At 40.2% G+C, this 21,241-nt stretch overlaps 1 protein-coding gene across 1 annotated transcript; it reads right to left on the reverse strand.

The window, feature by feature from the left end:
• Window positions 1–1,727: 1,727 nt before the first annotated feature.
• Window positions 1,728–2,875, reverse strand: LOC141646236 (NDR1/HIN1-like protein 6). The gene has a single exon (XM_074454200.1). It carries the CDS (start codon window positions 2,823–2,825, stop codon window positions 2,001–2,003), a length of 825 nt encoding a protein of 274 aa, XP_074310301.1. The 5' UTR covers window positions 2,826–2,875; the 3' UTR covers window positions 1,728–2,000.
• Window positions 2,876–21,241: the final 18,366 nt, after the last annotated feature.

The raw sequence follows: 21,241 nt of genomic DNA on the forward strand, positions 1-21,241 counted from the left end.
CTCGTATTCTGGTTGGCCGATAAGGAGTAGAGGAGAACCCTCCAAATATTTGCAGCGATTTGAGCCATAGCAAAGCCGTTGGTTCGAATAAAGTCTTGCATAAGCTTAGGGAATGGAAAGCGGAGGCCGTATCTAAAGGGGTAAAGATAGAGATAAAACCATCCGGCACGGAGTGCGTCCGCCTTTTGGTCGGGCCCAGGGATGGCAATATCCACCCCGTCACTAAGCCCCTGTAGTACTTTGATTAAGGGGATGTCGGCGGCGGTCAAGGAAGAGTCACAGTCGTGGGGATGGGTGAAAAGGTTGCGAGATGGAAAAATAGGGTCCGAGTTCAAGTTGGTCGGAGCGAAAGGCGATGGGGCATGATGAGCTTTACCCATGGAAAATAAAAGGAAATAAGATTGAGGAGAGGGGATTAAGTACCTGACGGCGTGGGAGAAGCTCCGGCAGGAACGGCGAAGATCCGGCGAGAAGATGAAGAGAAGAGGAAGGGTTTTAGGGAGGTGTAAAGTTTTGAAATTTTTTGAAGTTGTGAGGTGAGTAGGTGGGCGGATGAGATTATAAAGGAAGAGGGAGTTAAGAGTGTCCGAGAAACAAGGGGAAAAGTGGAGGCAATGATGAGTGTTTGGGAAGCTGTGTAAAAGACGGCGCGAGATTTAACTAGTAATTCCTTACTCGACGTCTTAAGGCGTGTCTCACAAGGAATTAGGGGCAAACTGTTTGGGCCAAATTCTGCATATTGGGTCAGTAGGGGATTAGGTCTATTAGAGCTTGTATGATGAATTTGGCCAAGAAAACTAATGGCCACGAGGAGCCCGCGCGCTAAAGATGGTCAGGGAGATCTTAGGGAGATTTCAGGAAGATTAGGGAGAATAGAGTCCTCGACATCAAATTATGGAAAGAAGCCTAGTAAGACCCGGATATAGGTTTCCTTGTCGTGCAAGGGAACTAGACTTTGTGAGGGTTTTGGTCCTATAAATAGTCAAGGAGACGGAGGAGAAAAGATCATTCAAGAACCGACATATCAACATAACGCATTGTGCTAGCTAGGTTATCGTGTCATCTCCTTTGTACTCATTCTCATATTAAAAGCTAGTGCAATCATTGGAAGGGTACTGTCCCTTCCCGCGGTCGTTTCCCACATTGGGTTTTCTGCGTTACCAAATCCCTTTTGTCAATCTTTACTTACATCTTTATTTTCCATACTCGGCATTCATACAAACAATATAATTCACATACAACGAATAAGACCACTTTGACCTAATTTAACCTAATTCAGTAGAAAAATACCAAAACAATTTACACATTAAAAACATGAACTTTGAATTAGCTCAGAAAAAATATATATAAGTTCGGATTCTTATGCCTTGGTTGTACAATGCTTATGGTACAACAGGATGTATAATCCTATTTGTGAATTGCGTCTTAATTCATCATATATAGTTTTCATACTTTGTAAGGTACTTAAGAGACACATGTAGTACTACCATGTTTACAGCTCCTTTATTTTCCCCTTACAACATAAATGAAGTGTAAACATATCACTTGAACAGAGGGAGTAGTAGATTGGGGATTCGATCTATAAAGAAAACGTAATGGATTAATAGATAATTTTACACACCCATAAATAAATACTTAAAAAAAATTGATTAAGATGGAGAACATATGAATTATCTCTACTAATCGTATTAAAAAAACATAGATATCTCGATGGTAAATATGGAGAAGCCGCAAATAATCCTCCTTGTCTTATTTTCATAGAAAGTACGTATATTTACAACAATAAATTAAAACAAAAACTCGTAGAAAATAGCATCCGCGAGTTTGAAGCAATTGAAAAAATAATACGTGTATGAAGAATGACCGACCAAAGATGGCAAAAGGGAGAAGAAAAAGTCCCCCTAAATGGTCTACTATGATGAAATGAATGATGTAACTTGTATGCTTTTTCCCCGTTTAAATGTAACATGTAATGTAAGGTACGAAAGCAATTGCAAATTTCAAAAAAGACGTCTAAGTTTAATCTTGCAATTGCTACTACTAACACGTATATCTTGATTAGCAACCAAATTGTCAATTGTTAAGTCACAATGGACTTTAAACCTTAATTTCATCGTCTTCAATAATCCCAACTTTATTTTAATCGGAACATTCGCTGTTAATACCAACGGAATGTTCCCTCTTTGACTTTGGTCTTGTTGCAACGTCGCAACCATACCCGTCGCATTGTTAACGGTCCCTGTCAATGGAACGTTAATAACGGTTGTGTTTCGATGACCTTGATAGAACACTGGCAAGGCACCCTCGCATAGAAGGGTGTCTCTATACCATGCGCTGAGGTGGGAGCCATGTAGGTAGAGTATGCTTATGTGTTTGTTAGGGTTGTAGGCGGTGACATTGACCGCGAACGAGGCGGTGAGGGAGTCGTTGGCAGCGTCTGGGCTGAACTGTGTCACCATTAGGGAGTCTATTGAGTATTTTGGGATTTTAGGATGGAATACTAGGAAAAGTATGCCTATTGTCGCCCCTATGGCGATAATTAAGAAAATAATGAGACAGAAGATGCAACAAAAAACGCGACAACAACAAGAATGACGTCTTTTTGTAGGTCTCCTTGGTGGTGGGTAGCTGAATGGTAGTGTTCTTGTTGGTGGTGGAGGAAATTGATGGTTAACACTATCAGATTTTTCCAAGTTGGTAGGAATTAACGGTTTTGACGCCGATTGTGGTGGTGATGGTGGCGGTAGGGATTGCGCTTCGACATCGGGAGCAGGGTGAATTCTTTGGTGATCATACATCATTTTGGTGGTAAGGGTTTGTAACATAGTAGGTTGAGGAAGAATATATAAGATGTTGAAAGAAATAATAATGTGGAGTGTATATAAAGGTTGGTTGATATGGTGCATGAAAGTCACAAGTTTAATATAGAACCGTTGAAGTTTCGTATTTGGTGGTCTCAAGGAAGTTGGTGTGTGTTTGTTACCTTTTTTACGCGTATAATTGTTTCTTGAGTTATTACTTCTGCCTCAACTATTGACAATATTTAACTTGTTTAATTATATACAAAGTATAAAGCCATGTTCTTTTGGACTTAAAGTCACTTAATTTAAGTTAACTTTAGATCATATAAGTTCAATTCAGTTCAGTTCAGATCCTATAAGTTCAGTTCAGATCATATAAGTTCGATTCGATTCGAGATCCTATAATTTCGATTCGATTCGAGATCCTATAAGTTCAGTTCAGATCCTATAAGTTCAGTTCAGTTCAGATCAGATCCTATAAGTTCAGTTCAGATCCTATACTCACTTAATTTAAGTTCAGTTCAGATTCTATAAGTTCAGTTCAGTTCAGATCCTATAAGTTTAGTTCAAATCCTATAAGTTCAGTTAAGTTCAGATCCTATAAGTTCAGTTAAGTTCAGATCCTATAAGTTCAGTTCAGATCCTATAAGTTCAGTTCAGTTCAGATCTTATAAGTTCAGTTCAGTTCAGATCCTATAAGTTTCAGTGCAAAAGAACAGGGTCTAAGTCGTGTTTAGACTCAAATCTTATTTTTAAATTGTCATGGCTGCTAGCTGCATCTCATGCTTATTTTATTTCTTGCTGATGTATGCTTTGGAATAGATGGAGTAGTATTTTCTTCTCAAATTGTTATTTAAGACGGATGTATCAGTTTTAACCTTAAGATGGGTTAAGTAGTATGCGTAAGAAAAAGAAAGTTCCTAAAACTATCAAAATAATCCTCCTATAGCCAAGTAGAATACTATTTAACCCGTTTTATCTTTAAGACAAATATACCCATTTTAAAAGAGATAATAAGAGATTTAAATCTATGAAATCTCAATTTTTCAGGGTCTTTGACAATCTCCAGTTATCTCTTGTTTTTGAATTAGTACCGTGTTATTTACTTTTACTTGGAAATTAACACAATTATACTATATGAGTTATGTAATTCAAAACTAAATGTATGTAATTCAAGTTATGTAATATATAGATCCAAAATAAGATTCAGATTTTAGTAGTAATAGATATTATTAGTTTAGACTATGGCCTCCCCAAGATGCATGTTCAAGTTGGATTTACAGAAAGCCTATGACTCAATTGAGTGACAGTTCCTGGATCAAATGTTAACTGCATTAAATTTCCCTGAGCATTTCAGGAAGATGGTTATGACCTGTGTAACCACAACTTCTTACTCTCTTAATCTGAATAGGTCACAATTTGGGTATTTTAAAGGGAGGAGAGGTTTGAGACAGTGAGATCCAATTTATCCACTTCTCTTCTGTGTCTGCATGGAGTACTTGTCTAGAATAATGGAGCTTGCAGTTGGGAAGTGGTATTTCAGGTTTCATCCTCTGTGTAAGAGTTTGAAGTTGACTCACTTATTATTTGCTGGTGATCTATTAATGTTCTGTAAAGGAGATGTTAGGTCTAACTCTTCCACATTACCGCAAAACGACATACCTCTCTATAGAAAGCACCTATCACCAAAAGCATACTCACGATCCATACTTGTTACACACACTCACACTAGATCCTCAAGTTATTTTCTTTTATTATCGCAAAACTCATCCATAACTTAACATGATACTAATTCCCAACACTCTATACTCACTGTCTCAATACAACTTCCAGATCAGTACAACACATGTTCTACAAATCACTTACCATTACTATGTCACCCAATGCCTCCTCTAAAAGAAGATTATAAGTACTCCAACAACCTCTCGCAACTGTGTCCCCTCAAAAGGATATCACTATACCATGACAACAACGGAAACATACACAACTCTCTTCCATATCATACTCTACCCTTACCCCCAAGCTGAAACTGGTAAGAAACATCAATAAACAAAACAACCGTCTATCTGTCCAAATCGAAACTCGCAGGAAACAGCAGTAAACAAAACAACAATCTATGTATAACAGGTATGTACTTTTGAAAACTCGTATCGTAATCATCCCTCCTACTCTACCACAACCGATGATGGCATCGCAACACCGCCACCAACAGCCGCACCGCGGCGCGAAAATACCCGCAACACAACACGAAGTGCCGTGCCCGGATCACCACCCGAGGCACAACAGCCACATCCACAAGCATCGCAACTTACACAATTCCCATAAACACTTGCTCAATATAAATTCCCGGACAAGAAAACTTCCTCAAAACTGCTTTACTAGATCACAACGCAACATATTACACGGAATAAACAGATAAGAACCTCGTGAATATCATCCATACCATTACACGGAATAAACATATATCATGAATACAAATACAAGTAAAACTAGCCATGCTAGATCACCCAAATTTTCACTTTTGAATATCATCCCATTAGGTTACCATACCCAACATATATTACAGAACATTCAGATAACAACTTTATGACTAACACACCATACCATTCCTCGTGAGGTCAGAACCTCACACAAACATTTACACATATCATAGACCCGTATTCGAATCTAACTAACCAATCCTGATCACGTAAGTTACCACCTGATAAAGGTTACCTCTCGCCCAAGCTTAACTCGTATGCCTCTCATAACACATTCTCCCATTCGCATAACCATCACCTCCTGCCAAATATAACCATACCGCTAATACTCAACTACTAGCAACTGCCTCCTATAACCACATCTTATACTCCCTCATAACCATACATATCAATCTGATCTCTACAAAATCAACCTCTTTAGAATGGTTACCTTTCCTATTAATAATCACCCTTAACCATTAATGACAACACCACAACACCACCATTGTTCGTATAACAAATCTCTTACACTCATCTCTAAATATCACGGTTTCTTTCCCATCTTCGGTTAACATCCTAAATAACGTACATCAAATCCATCAACAACATTTACATGAACATTCATTCCAATTCTATCTGTAACTGTATCGGCACCTAACTCCCCACCAAAAATCTCCCTCAAAACTCATGGCTAACATGTTGTCCCGAAACCCCCTGTATAACCATTAACTCACACCCTCTCATGATGCTATCGCACATTCCATGATCCCTTACTTTCATGTTCCTTAACTCCGGTCGACGTTTTTCCCAGCTTACTTTTATTCTTCTTTTCCCTTTACATTCAACAATACCAATTAATAGTTCATCTCCTTACTCCTTATACCTAACTCTCTAGTAATTCAGTTACCTTTTCATTGCTCCAAAATTTAAATTCCATTATTTCATATCAGTATCATCTCACTCTTTCTTACCACGAATCTTCTCTCATCATGCTATCACGCACACTTGTCACCAATCCGTCCACACAAGCACAATTTACTCTCCAATTTTTTTCCCCTTCTAGAAACCAAAAATCATTTCATACCGTTAATTGCCCAAGGAAATCACACACTTGTTTCGCCTCTTAATAAACCAAATTCCCCAAACTCACTCACTATCTACAAATCCATGTCGCGACATGTCTCCATCTAAGTTTATTATATACCACTCTTCTCCATCCCTCTACAACGACCTTCCATTGCATATATTCTTAACCAGCATAATCCTAACCATCTCCCTCCATAACTCCTTACACATCTCAAGTTGCTACTATCCACATCTTTCCTTTCAATCTTTTCATTCTCACGTTCTTTAGACTTACATCATCCCTTGCCCATATTCACTTACTTTTGCATTACTCAACACACGATTATACCACTCACCACATCACACAAAACATGGTCCTTGCCTCGATAAACTCATCAATCTTCCCTTTCCTTTTCCACTATCCATCACCACCACATATAACTCATGTCCTCCCCACCGAACTTATACCCATCACAAGGTGTTACTCATTACATCATAAGATCTGGTAACTTACGCATCAGAACCAACACATACGTAAAACAATGTATAAAGAAGCAAAAGACCACCTTTGAATTAAACATGATATGCGACGAAGTCAAAAGATAAGCATATGACCCAAAACAGAGGTCACTAGATCGAGTACAGCCTACTCGATCGAGTAGGTGAAGGTCAGAAGCACGTATAAAAAATTATCAGGGCTACTCGATCGAGTAAGGGGTACTCGATCGAGAAACAAGAGATGTACTCGGTCGAGTAAGGGCTACTCGATCGAATACCCTACGCATTTCTCAACATTGTCCAATTTTCGTAAAACGGTCATATCTCACTCGTTTCTTGGTCATTTTGGGCGTGTGACCTATCATAAAAGAACAAGCTATCACCTCCAATTGAAATCACATCAAAATCATATATACATCTCAAGTTTTAAAGATAACCCCTCTATAATCGGACAACATAACTACTTGATTTTTACTTCCAAACAACTTAAACAACAACAACAACAACAAGGTAAAGAAAAACAACTCAATACTCATAAAACCACTATCCCTAACCATATGTTACTATCTACAAAATCCAAACAACAACATCCATCATGCACATATACTATTCAACTTATCAATCATGGACTACCCGCATGCTTTAACTTTATAGTTTTTCATAAAACAAAACATACTTGTACATTACAACTCATATTCCCATGTTACTAATACAACAATATTACAACTCCAATTCGTCACCTAAACATATTCTTAATCACGAAATTCATATTCTCATGCAATTGTCACTCCATCTGTTCCAATCAATTCATCCATTTCAACCACATTCTTCATCCAACATGTGCATATGAAACAACAGTAAACAAGCATATAACTTTACTATATAACTTTACGCAAACAAAATCATGTATAATCATATTGTGACACCTCTTGATAGGGCATCAAAAGAGAACTAATAAATCTAAGAGGAAAATACGAGATTTTTAAAAGCCTTTTAAAGTTTACAGAGCGAAATCCACCATTCGTGATAAACGGAAATGAAAAGTAGGATATTTAAGTTTTAAAATTGAAAACAAAGTGCATTGGGGAAAAGATATCCCACGAATAAGCACAAGTCTAAGGATAGGTGAGTCTATTAAAACGATAACTAAACTCCAAGGGTCAACGTTATCGCTAGCTCACACGCCTTCCCCATATAATCTGCATCACGAACTTATCATTCATGTAAACATGAACGCCACAGTCACTGGAGAGTAACTCAGGGTCCTCCCAGCCACAATATGTCAAAAAGAACATAACAAGGAATACATGTGAGGCATGACAAATACAACATACAATTCACTTGAACGAATAAGCGTGCGATCATTCATTTTAGGATGATAAGAGAAACAAGATAGAGTAACAAACGAGGATGTCATAGGCATATTTACATAAGTAAAGTAGACGTAATAACATAGATGCGGTTAATTAATCACAAACCCGAATTCCAATGAGATGTGACATATGCACTATCTAAATTTTAAAAGATTAATATATAAGTCATGTAAGGTGGAATAATGAGTAGACAATCACCGCAATGTATATAGATGAAAACCATGGCAATTTCTTTGGAAATATTATAATAAACATTGCACGAGACTTGGCTTTTAACGTCTCATTCATACTTATGGCTTGCATCTCACCATAAGAACGGATGGGAGTATTAGCCCCGGCGATCATAGTATAGAACATCAAAAATAAACACGCATTCAAAGAAGTAGGATAACTAAGTCAACCAATTTCATATTAACTCGACTGAACAAGTGTAAGACATATACTTAGTATGGACTCGCAAGACAACAACCTAGACTCCAACCTCTTGGTAGGACTACAATCATAATACGGTCCTAGTCTAAACCTGGATCCAGGCTCTCGAGATGGGCGTCACCCGATTCAACAAACGATATACAACGCATCCAAGACTCGAAACATGGCACACATAGCCGTAACCAAAAGTCGAGTAACCTCAAATCGGAAACATGTCACACATAGCCGTAACCAAAGGTCCGAAGAAAGGCGGAAGGATAACCCAATCCGGAAACATGGCATACATAGCCGTAACCAAAGGTCCGAAAGGGGTAAATAAGGAATGCCAAGTTGTCACACTATATAAAACGTCACACTCGGGTCACAAACAAGGATAACAATAATTTGCATGATTATCACGTAAACAAGTCCTAAATTGACCACTTACTAATCATGGAAAAGATACATGCGTAAATCAATGATTAATAGAAGTAACGAGTGAAGAAAAACATTCAGGGGGTTCTTAATCGGTTGGGGGCCGGTGGCCGGTCCACCGGCTGGGATCCATGGTCTAAAATTTGAAACTTGCAAAAACCAATAAAATCTCCAGGGGGTTCCCAGCCGGTTGGGAACCGGCGGACGGTCCACCAGGTGAGACCCACAACAATTTTCAAAAATCAAATAAACTCCAGAGGGCTCCCAATTGTTTGGGAACCGGCGGCCGGTCCACCGGCTGAGACCCACTGTACGCATTGTTCGCCAAAAATCGTTTCCCAAACATTTTACAGCCAACCAAAATCATTCCGCAATAATAATTTACATGTCTAGCATGTTTCTAACCCAGAAAAACAACATACTAGAGACGGAAATTCAACCATTACGGATCTAAGATAATAAAGATTGAAACTTTCAATTAAACATGTGAGAAATTCATGTGAAAACACAATCCAACCAAAATTCAAGTAAAACACAACCAAAATTCAGATTTTAACATTTAAAAGGTTAAATTAACAAACAAAGCACACAAATTTGACACTTTGTCGAGTAACCTATCACCGTTACCTTTTAGCTCTTCTATGAACACGATTCCGACCCAAAACTACTCCAAGATACTAAAGCTTTGACCTAGAAACAAGGTTAAGACAAAAAGGGTTAGAAAACTCATCTCACAAAAAGATGAATTTTCTAAAAGATTCAAAAGGTAAGATTTTTCTTACATAGAAAGAAGGAGGAGAAGGAGAGGTGAAGATTGGTACAAAAATCACCGGATTTCATTGAGAAATGAAAACGGCATCCGTCTTAAGGTTTGATTTTGTGAAGGCTTTAATGGAGGAAAACACATATTTTTTAAGGGAAGAAGATGAAGGGGAGTTGCTGAAATTTTGAGAATAAAACCCTAAAAGATGGAGTTTTGGTTGTCTTAAAGAGAGTCCATAGGTTTGTTTAGGCCCAAAATCAAAGGCATAAGCTTTGTGACTCGGGTTTGCACTAAAAGACTCACAATACGACTTTTAAGGGGGTTTTCGGGTCAAAACAAAACCAAATAAATTTTTATAAAAACTAAAACACGGTTTTGAAAATGTAAAACCAAATAAATAATATACCAAACAAAATCGAGTATTATTAAATTATCAATTTTAATATGTTACACATTAATGTGAAATTGCGGGTGTTACACAGATCACATCCCCTAATCTCATGTTACTAAGATTGCCACATCATAAATCAGTTTCACCATACAACATGATCATCCACAACATATTACTATATACATCTTCTTCACCTTTTTCACCATATTCACCAATCCACCACAATCATTCATCCAACGTTGCTATACAACATATCATCCAACATACCACTAGTAGAAAAAACCCCTACAGTGGCGGTCGAAAATGACCTTTTATGGCGGTTTTTAAAGGTTTTGGGTGCGTCGTATATCACGGGGTCGTATATACTTTTGCGGCGGTTGTAAAACCGCCACTATAGCTCTCATACGGTGGCGGTTGTTAAAAAAACCGCCATTATAGACTTATATAGAACGGCTGTTGTTAAATAAGAATCGCCACTATAACTCGTTTATAGTGGCGGTTATTGTTTGAAAACCGCCATCAGGTATTTCAATAAGAACTTTGAATCACAAACCGCCACAACAGGTTAATATAACATCAGTTCTTGTTCAAGAACCGCCACTATAGGTAATTATGACGTCGGTTGTTAGTAATGAACCGTCACTAAAGTTGAACTAATAGTGGCGTTTTCATACTTAAGAACCGCCACCATAGATCGATATTTTAAAAAAAAAATTATTTACTACCAAAATTTTGGTAGCAATGACCTATAAATTTGACAAGCCAAATAGCGATATAAATAAACAATACATACAAAAAAAATGTCAACCAACGAACTTGCATATTATCCGATAGAACAATATTGTCGATGTTTTTACATCCAAGTATATAAATAATCACATACACGCCTTAGTTAATAAACTAGTCAGCATTTCATGTTAATGGATGCAAAATACGGACTTTGTCTACGATAAACCCCATCAGTCAAGTAAATATCACCAGCTTGAAAAGTTGTCGAGCCACCCATCCCTTTCGAATGTGAGCCATTCGAGGATAACTTGGCTGCATAATAAAGAAGCCAGGCGATGTAAGTGACAACATCAAAATGCTATTTTAAGACACTGATGAGAAAAAGTTGAGTTTTAAATAGTAAGCAATTAAACAGCAGTATACTCTATTCACCAAAAAAAATTAACAGGGGGCAAATGACTAGAACACTCTAGATAGACAAAGAAAGAACACCTATCATAGTCAGGTAGGCCACATTCATGAAATATAAATGACATTTGAATGCATATAACACTAGTAGAAAAAACCCTTATGATGGCGGTCCCAAATGACCTTTTGTGGCGGTATTTCCTGAATACAATAAAGATGGTTTTTAGACTGCCATTAATATATCAAGCCAAACTTGCAATATAGCAATGCTTATTTCTTACCCGCTTTCCTGTCCGGCCTGATCGATGGATGTAGGCTTCAACATCATGGGGAAGGTTCACACTATATTCCAAAATTAATCAACAAGAGAAGATACAATCAAATGTTCTAAACATCCAGTTCAACTGAGTTTTAACAGAATAAATCGCGAATTGTAAAATGAACATCGTTACTCACTTGGATGATCAGCTGCACATCATTGATATCTAGACCTCTTGCTGCTACATTTGTGGCAACCAACTTCAGAAACTTTTAGGATCTAAACCTAAAAAGAGTGACCTAAAATTTAGCAGATAAAAGTTTATTGAAGATTATCGCAACATTCCAGCAAATGAAACAAGCTGCTAAAAATTCAATCCTCCGCGTTGATGAACTATTAATTTTCCTCAAGTTGTGACTGTCGTATGTCAATGTGCAATGTGCGATCACCAGGAAGTGATGACGCAATCTGGGAAGCAGATTCTTTCGTCTCAGTGAAGATTACTGTGCGTCCTCCACTATATTATCATGGGAACAGAGTAATTATGAGTAATCAACAATTAACATGCAAATATAAAAAAGAGAAACAATAGAGTGAGAATAGGATACGAACCTACTATAGTAGCAGATGATGTCAGGGATGAGCTCAGGCCTAGGAAAAGCAAAACAAGGCATGGCAATGTGCCTAACAAATAAACTCAATCGTTGAAAACAATAAGTCAGCGGAATCAAACAAATACACATTATTACTATAAACCTCGGCCAAACAAGAAGCCACATTCTCTATCGATTTCACTAATATTCTACTTTTATTTTTTCCTCCCTCCGCCCTATTCATTTGTTTACATTTTATATTCTCTGCAAAATGCATTTTAATCAAAGGTAAATAAATGATTGTGACGGAGGGAATAAACGAAAACAGAAGACGAAAAATAAAAATATGATGACTCACTTCTTATTTCCCTTTGCTAATATTTAATCATCACTTTGCTCTCCCCTATTTGAACCAAAAATACTTTTAACTGAAGTCAAACCAACAAGAGAGCTTCAAATGCTAACGCAAAGAATTAACAAAAAAGTTGAACAAACCAGCAGAAAAAGTAGAAGAAGAAAGAGAAAGAGGGGATTTTAACTTGTAAGCAGCACCTTTTTTGTGGACATGGCCCACCTGCAAGCCCACTTTGATATGTGGACATACATCGGTCTTTTGAAAGCCACGCTCGGCGGCGTAAAAATGCTTTCGACCGGATCGTTTTAGATCGGTCGGTTTCGTCTCGGTAAGGGTCTCGAAACGATTAGAGATGTTCGGAGTCGCCACCAAGCATTTGTGGGATGCCTGAAACCCGTTCGAAATCCACTTTATACCTCGGTCAAATCGAAGCACAAAGCAGCGTTTGACATAGGTACTAAAGATAAGGAAATCGTCCCTCTTTAGCATCCTATCTCTAGAATGACTCTCGTACGCCCTGGATAAGGTCGTCCACTATCCAAAGTTTCTGAGTAAGAGGTGAAGGTACGTATTGGGAAGCCCTTTAATCAGACACCCAATCCCGCCCGCGTTAGCGGCCTCTACTGATCGATCTTGGTTGGTTGAATACAAAAATTGATAAAACGGTTTAAATGCATGAATGCGCATCCAATAATATAAACCTACCTCTGGTTTTGAAAGTGAGAAATAGAGAGCCTATTTAGGCGTGGGTTAGCCCATGGTTCATGTGTCGTGTTCTGACCTTTTAGAAAACGTTATAAAACGCGTTGAAAATGGGTATTTGAACCCGGATTGGATTTAAAGGGGGTCGTTTAGACCGCATTTGTTGATTTGAAGAACTAGACTCGAATAATCATCATTATTTTGATAATATTCGGTGTCGGGTTCGATTTGACAAACTTGACATGAATAGTTTTGAAAATAATTATGGACTAAATGTTTTAAGTCCATTGGAATGTTATTAGTCGATACTCATCATCGTACCCGGGTTAAAATCCGGCATGGTATGTAGAACCAAGGATGACTTTGTGTTGGGGACTAATATGCTTGTTTTGAAAATGTAAAGAAATGATGAAAGACTTTAAAATACCTCCCAAAAATGAAATAAAAGGTTTTAAAATACCTTTTAAATGTTATTAACCAAATATTATCACCGAAACACGGATTTAACCGTCATGGTATGAGGAACCAAGAGTGAAAAATGTTTTATGGTTAAAACAAATGAAATAAAATAAAAAGGGTTCGAAAATATTTGGAATGGCAAAAACCGATTACAAATATGAAAGTGGATTAAAGGGAAATGACGAGAACAAACACGGTTGATCTCTGGTCTGAACACCCCATTTAGGCGCGGGCAAGTTGGCGACCTAAGGGGCTTCTGCCTCAGACCAAATATCAGTTTTGGCTCGTTTATTCCATGTTTTGGCTCATGTTATGCACGTTTTAGCATGCTATAGTCATGAAACAAATGAAAACATAATAAAAGAGGATTTTTACACCCTCATACTTACATGTTTGGTTATGGCGAGTGACCGACGTAAGTGTAACAACTCGTTTGATCGGAAAAAACTCGGTTTAAAACCGTTTTGGTAAGTAAAAAGAGTGTTTTAATGTTAGTGATGGTGTAGTGGTCGAAGTGGTCGGTCAAGTGATTTAATGCACGATGACGGTACCAAACAATGTGTAAGGCTTGTATTTACGATCGATAGGTCGTAAATACACGTCGGGTTGTGACTTAAGAAGTCGAGTCGAGAATTTTAAGGGAGAAAAGAGAGGGCGGACACTCGCGTAAGTCTCAAATGGGTGGCATTTGAGGGGTATTTATAGGAGAATGAGTGGTTGTGTGAGTTTTGAGCGACGTGGCCACTTAGTCTGCTCAAAGAAGCGCGAGCCACGTCGCGGTTCTTCGAGTTGTGTTGTCACTTTCACAACAAACGCAATCATGATTTGTTCTATCCTAGGTTTTGTAGTCACATGTTTGGTACTTGACCAACATGAATCCGGGAAAACTTAAGGTAGAAGGTTTTAAATGTTTTGTTTTTGGTGGTTGACTCGGTTTGACTCGTTGTTGGAGTCGGGATTTGAATTTTTGAGTCGGTTTTTGGTCCGGTGTCGGTTTTGACTCTAGTTAGTGTCATTGCGACCCCGTCGTCGTGCATTAAACACTCCAGGCATTTTTGAAATGTTTTGAAATGTTTTATTTTCGAAATCGTTTTAAGTTTTCCGACGTAAAGTTGTACACAAACTGTCGATCAAACGCCGCGATTCCAAAACATGTTATAGTCCGATAATCATCGGGTGTTTGTTGGAGTCTCAACAGATAATGGGTATCTACAGAGCCCCCACTTTGACTGAGGCTTGGACAGGGCGAAAGTCAAAGTAGATCCCTCGGGTCAATCGAAGATTACAACCTGGAGACCCAAGCGACGTCGAGGCGGCTCGAAAGGATTCGGGCTATGGACCTGCCGTCGAGAAGGGCGACGCCAAGGCGACTCGAGGGTATGAGTCAAGGACCTGTCGTCGGGAACAGTTTAGAGTCTGTTGACTATCCGTGCAGGTCGTTTAAAGTTCGTTAGACTACGTACAAAGGCTCGCCAGCCATAAGAAGGAGTCATACATGAGGCATCTTCGGATATGTCCTTGCACGTTTGCGGATAAAGGCTCGCCAGCTAATGGTAAGGAAATGTACCCAAGGCATCTTCGGGATCTATCCTTGGATGCTTGCGAACAAAGGCTCGCCAACCAAAGGTATGGAAATGTACCCGAGGCATTCTCGGGATCTGTCCACGAATGCTTGCGGACAAAGGCTCGCCAGCCACGATAAGGAAATGTACCCGAGGCATCTTCGGGATCTGTCCTCGAAAGGTTGCGGATAAAGGCTCGCCAGCCAATGGTAAGGAAATGTACCCGAGGCATCTTCGGGATCTGTCCTTTGAAGGTTGCGGATAAAGGCTCGCCAGCTAATGGTAAGGAAATGTACCCGAGGCAACTTCGGGATCTGTCCTCGAATGTTTGCGGACAAAGGCTCGCCAGCCAAAGGTAAGGAAATGTACCCGAGGCATCTTCGGGATCTGTCCTCGAATGTTTGCGGACAAAAGCTCGCCAGCCAATGGTAAGGAAATGTACCCGAGGCATCTTCGGGATCTGTCCTCGAATGCTTGCGGACAAAGACTCGCTAGCCAAAGGTAAGGAAATATACCCGAGGCATCTTCGGGATCTGTCCTCGAATGTTTGCGGACAAAGACTCGCCAGCCAAAGGTAAGGAAATGTACCCGAGGCATCTTCGGGATCTGTCCTCGAATATTTGCGGACAAAGGCTCGCCAGCCAAAAGTAAGGAAATGTACCCGAGGCATCTTCGGGATCTGTCCTTGGATGTCTGCGGACAAAGGCTCGCCGGCCATGGTAAGGAAATGTACCCGAGGCATCTTCGGGATCTGTCCTTGAATGTTTGCGGACAAAGGCTCGCCAGCCAATGGTAAGGAAATGTACCCGAGGCATCTTCGGGATCTGTCCTCGAATGTTTGCGGACAAATGCTCGCCAGCCAATGGTAAGGAAATGTACCCGAGGCATCTTCGGGATCTGTCCTCGAATGTTTGCGGACAAAGGCTCGCCAGCCAATGGTAAGGAAATGTACCCGAGGCATCTTCGGGATCTGTTCTCGAATGCTTGCGGACAAAGGCTCGCCAGCCAATGAGGCGGTCGATTAATGGACCATGGGAATAGCCGCGTCAAATGGGCTTGTTTTGAAAGTAGCGAACTCATGATGCCGCTGTGGAAATAAGGAGTTTAGATTTTCACTATCACTGTTTTCGAAAATGAGCGGGTTCCACGAGGAAGCCCCCTGCTGGTATTGGAAGGAATGGTGAATTTGGAATCTTCACCATTCGTCGTTCTTCTTCGAACTTGGAGTGGCGGTTTCGATCACCGTTTGTTTGAATTTTGAAGGAAAATAGCAAATTTTAAGTTTGCTATTACGTTTGAAGTGACGGTTTATGTGCCGCCGTTGACATTTGATGGAAATAGTGAATTTGGAATCTTCACTATTAATTGAAGTGACGGTTTATGTGCCGCCGTTGACATTTGTAAAAAATAGTGAATTTAGAATCTTCACTATCGATTGAAGTGACGGTTTATGTGCCGCCGTTGACATGTGTGGTGAAAATAGTGGAATTCAATTTCCAACTATTATCTTGAAAATGACGGTTTTAATTGCCGTCGCTTAAAATTTGGAGAAATAGCGGTTTTTGAATTTTCGCTATTCATTTTTGAAATTGAAGGAAAATAGTGAATTTAATTTCACCATTATTTTTGAAATTGGCGGTTTTGATCGCCGTTTGCTTGAAATTTTTTGAAAATAGCGAATTTAAATTTTCACTATTTGCTTTTGTTTGTCTTTGAGGAAATGACGATTTTCAATATCGTCAATGAAAATCCGAATTTTGTTATGTGGAAATTGGGCTAAAACCCAAAATTCGCTGAAAAAGCAAGTGGACACCTGATTGAGGCGCGAGCCACCTGGCGAACCAAAGGGGCTTCCCTTTTTTCTGTAAAAAGACGCGAGTTTGGACTGCATCTCATTCATCATTTCGTCTTCATTTTTCGATAAAACAAGCCAAAATCGCCATCGTTGGACCTTCTAGCTCGCTTGAATTCTTGCCCTCATCAACAATGTAATCTCAAGGTATGTATTTCCTCTTGAATCCATTTAAATTTGTTAATCTTTAGCTTGATTGAATTAGGGCGAATTTTACCCTAGAAAATCGAATTGGGCATTTTTGATTGAGCCTATTTCGAGTGAAATTGATGCTTGCATTAGGTTAGAAACCTGTTTAGGAGTATAGGGATGCTTTTAGTTTGCATTTTGGTCCCCGTTCCCGCTCCCTATGCTCGAAAAACGTGAGTGAGGCGAGAAACCGTCTTATTTCGCAATGCCAAGTTTATTTGCTTGGATAATAGGTGCCACTAGGTTGCATTGTAGTTGGGAAACCCCGTATTCGCCATTTATGGACCTTCGTTGGATATGGTAGGCAAAATTGGATTTTTGCCTTTTGTGACGGTCTTATGTCTGACAAAATAAGCGTCTGTTTGGGCTTGAATTGAGTCAGTTTGCCTTGAAATGGACATCATTGGTAATTTAGATCACCTTGAGGCGTGATAAAATCACGTTTGCCTTTTTGCGGTCGTTTTTGAATTTTTGACCGGTTTGGGCTCAAATTAGCTTATGAGTTGCCTTTTTAAGTCGCAGAAAAATACCCCATTGTGTCGGGAATGTATTTTGGTTTGTAGGCGGACCTTGTATGGGTCTTGAAATGCCGTTTTTGTGGTTTTGCCTCGTCTTTTGCTTGAAAAGATAGGCGAGCCGTTTTTTTTGCTTTTTTTGTGAACTGTTTTGTTTGGTTGGATTTTGGGCGGGATTGCCCTTGTTTTGTTTTGCAGGTTGTTTTTTTGTTTTTTTTTGGATTTATCCATTTCATGCCGTCGTAATGCCGAAATTTCGGCTGACGTTTTTTGTTTGCTGTTTTTTTTTTATGATTGCAGGATATCGTTTGGAACCTATGGGGTCCGTTGTTGAGGTCTTGGAGGAGGAAGATGATCCTGGAGGGGCTGCAGCGGCCGAGGAGGCTGCCGTATTCAAGGCGGTGGTGGAGGATGCTTTCGTAGAGGAGAAGAGGCGGCTGATGCGACCGACTTGTCCTTTTCATTGTGGCTCATAGACAGGATGGCTGATGATTGGGGGTCAGCACCGGGGTGGTGCGTCGCATCATGGTTCTTGGCCTCCTCATCATCCGAAGTATGCAAGACACTGTCTTCTTTTTTGTCATGGAGCAGGAACAGGGTATTACCATAATGGTAATCACCTCTGCTTCCGTTGTTGCTCCTCTGTTTCTTGTATTGCTCTCTTTCTTTTCTGTTTGAGAGGATAGAGAGTTCTTAGTTCGGTAGGTGGAGGATAGCCCCCAGTTCGTTGTCTTAGGCCAGTGTCTGTATGATAGACGGTTGTTTTAGGCCAGTGTCTGTATGATAGATGTCTGCACTGGACCCTGTTTGTACGGTCAGTTGTCCGTAGCAAACGCGTGTCGATGTATTTTGCGTGAGGCGGTTTGTATATATGTGCTTTTGGATTGTGGTTCATATTTTGTGATTTTTGGCTTTTTTGTGTTGTGTTTCGAAGGAGCGTTGTTGGCTGTCGATTCTCCTTTCTCTTCGCACCAGTTCCTGCATCGTTAGTGTAGAAAAGGGGCAACAGATAGCACATATACATAAACGCACACACGTAGAAGCATTTGATTGAAAACCAAAATTAACCAAGATGACTTGGAGTTAAAATTGAAATTTTGAAAAATGAAATGAATTTTGAAAATTCCTGCGACAAGTCGTCACGTTCGGAATTCAAAAGGAATTGATTTGAAAATTTGAGCAATTAACTCGTGTCGTGAATTAAATTGCGTCGAAATTATTGAAATTGCGACTCGAAAAATTCAAACTCAAACCGTCAGGAAAGAATTTTAGAAAAGGATTTTTGCGAGTATATTTGATTTTTGATTTTTGAGGTCAAGACTCGAATTTGTGAGTGCTTGAATTTTGATGGAAATTGATGTCGTGTTATCAATTTCCGGTTTTGATTTCTGATGGAAAAAATTGCGAAAAAGCGAAAAAAATTTCGTAATTTCGACTGACATGGAAACGATCCGTCGCGGATCGGGGCGACTAGCCCTTCCCCCCTTAAAAAAAGAAAGAAAAATCCGTATATTTAAAGCTACGTCATGGAAACCGTGACGGATTTCGTAAAACGCGAAAACAAGGAAATGTGAGTGTGAGGAAACACAAAATATCCTGAATCATCCCGAAGAGGCGCGATCTTCCTGGCGGGAGGTTTGAGGTGTTAGGAGGAAACACAAGTTGAAAGAGACAAGTCAACAGCGGGAATCCTGGGTAAGCCTCAAAGAGGCGCGAGCAGCCTGGCGATGGAAGCCGGCTCTCCCCTTTTTCTGAAAAATGCGCTGATCATTTTGCATAGATAGGGACGTTTGCGCTTCATTGTTTCATCATCCGAAACACAAAATCATCTCTACAAAACCTCTTCTTCTTCCACAAAAATATTTCATGGATGCTTTTGAGAACGCATTGCGACAATGGTGTCAGGATTTGTCGCCTCCCAAAAAGTATCAACTCGTTTGCATGGGAGTTGGTCAATTGTTGGTGCTTCGTCAAGTCAAGGTGCAACCTTCGTTTCTTGAAGCATGTTCTCGGTTTTGGGATTCGAAACATCATGTTTTCGTTTTCCCGAAAGGTGAGCTTTGTCCTCTTGCCGAAGAAGTTGGAGCCATTGGTGGGTGGCCGGGTTGTGCTCCGGTGCTTCCTCCGACTCGGTTGTGCTATAAGGAGAAATTCCGTTCCATGTTGGGCTTGTCAACAAGACAAATAAACTTTCTTCTTGCTCCACATGGTGTGGACATGTTGGCTCTTATCAACATCTTTTCAAACCGATTAGATGCTAATGTCTCGGAGGTGGCTAGGAGAAGGGCTCTTGCCTTTTGCCTTGTCCATGTGTACCTCTTTGTTGATGTCTTGAAGAAGGAGGGACCAAGATGCCATGGTAGCATGACCCTTATCCATGTGATTGAGCAAATGGAGCATGGTAGAGATCCATCATGGTTGGTGCTTGGAGAGATTATCCAAGCTTTGGACAAGGAAGGCTCTTGTGGAGAAGCTCCCTCTTTCGGATCCCCGAGGATCCTTCAAGTGTGACTCTTGGAGAGGCTAAGGTATGTAGAGCCTCCGGTTGATTCTTCTTCTTATTCCTTCCGTCATCTTACCATGAGGAAGAAGTTGTACCCGGATAGTTTTGCTTCAACCGAGGCCTATTGGGCCGCGAGATTGGCGGACAAGGGTGGTCCTCATATCCGTTGGGTGGTGCCGTGGTGGCACTTGAGGTCCTTCACGGGGTTGCCCGCTTCGGGTGCTAGTCCTCGTTCTTTGATGGTGGTGGGTTTGAAGGTTGCTTCCTTCATTTATCCCGAAAGGCTCATGAGGCAAATGGGGCGTCAACAAAAGGTGCCCGCTCAAGATACCCTTGTCCAAGAGAATGTTTTCCGTAACTCCGAGCTTGTGGAGGTCTTCGAAAGGTGGTGGGCCACTCGGCCGCTCTGGGAGGTACCAAACCCCGTTGCCATGACATGGGTAACTCCCGCTTATGTTAAATGGTCACGTGCTCCGTCCTTGGAAGAGAGATCCAAGTTTCGTAAGGACGAGGTTGTCGACTTGAAGTACCGAGAGGTTGGCAAGGCCAACCGTGCCTTCTTTGAGGAGTATGTCGATGGAGCTACTCCCGATATGATGATACCGCCGAAGAGGAGGAGTTCCGGCCCCAAGAATATGGTGGGCCGTGCATTGGCTCGTCTTGGGTCGAATATGGGGTCTTCTGCTAGACCGGAGGCCGTCGCCGTCTTAGATCCGTTGAGGATCCGTTCCGAGGAGGAAATCCATGCTAGGCGGGCCAACAGGAAGAACAAGGGGAAGATGTACCCCGAAGGAAAAGGCAAGGGTAAAATGGGAGATTGAAGACCTCCATTACCCGTTTTATTATTATGTTGTATTATTGTTGTGAGTTTTTATTATGTTGTACTAGCTAGTTATTGTATGTTTTGTGCTAGTTTTAT

This window comes from Silene latifolia, chromosome 3 (assembly GCF_048544455.1).
Source record: "Silene latifolia isolate original U9 population chromosome 3, ASM4854445v1, whole genome shotgun sequence".
NCBI classification, from domain to species: domain Eukaryota; kingdom Viridiplantae; phylum Streptophyta; class Magnoliopsida; order Caryophyllales; family Caryophyllaceae; genus Silene; species Silene latifolia.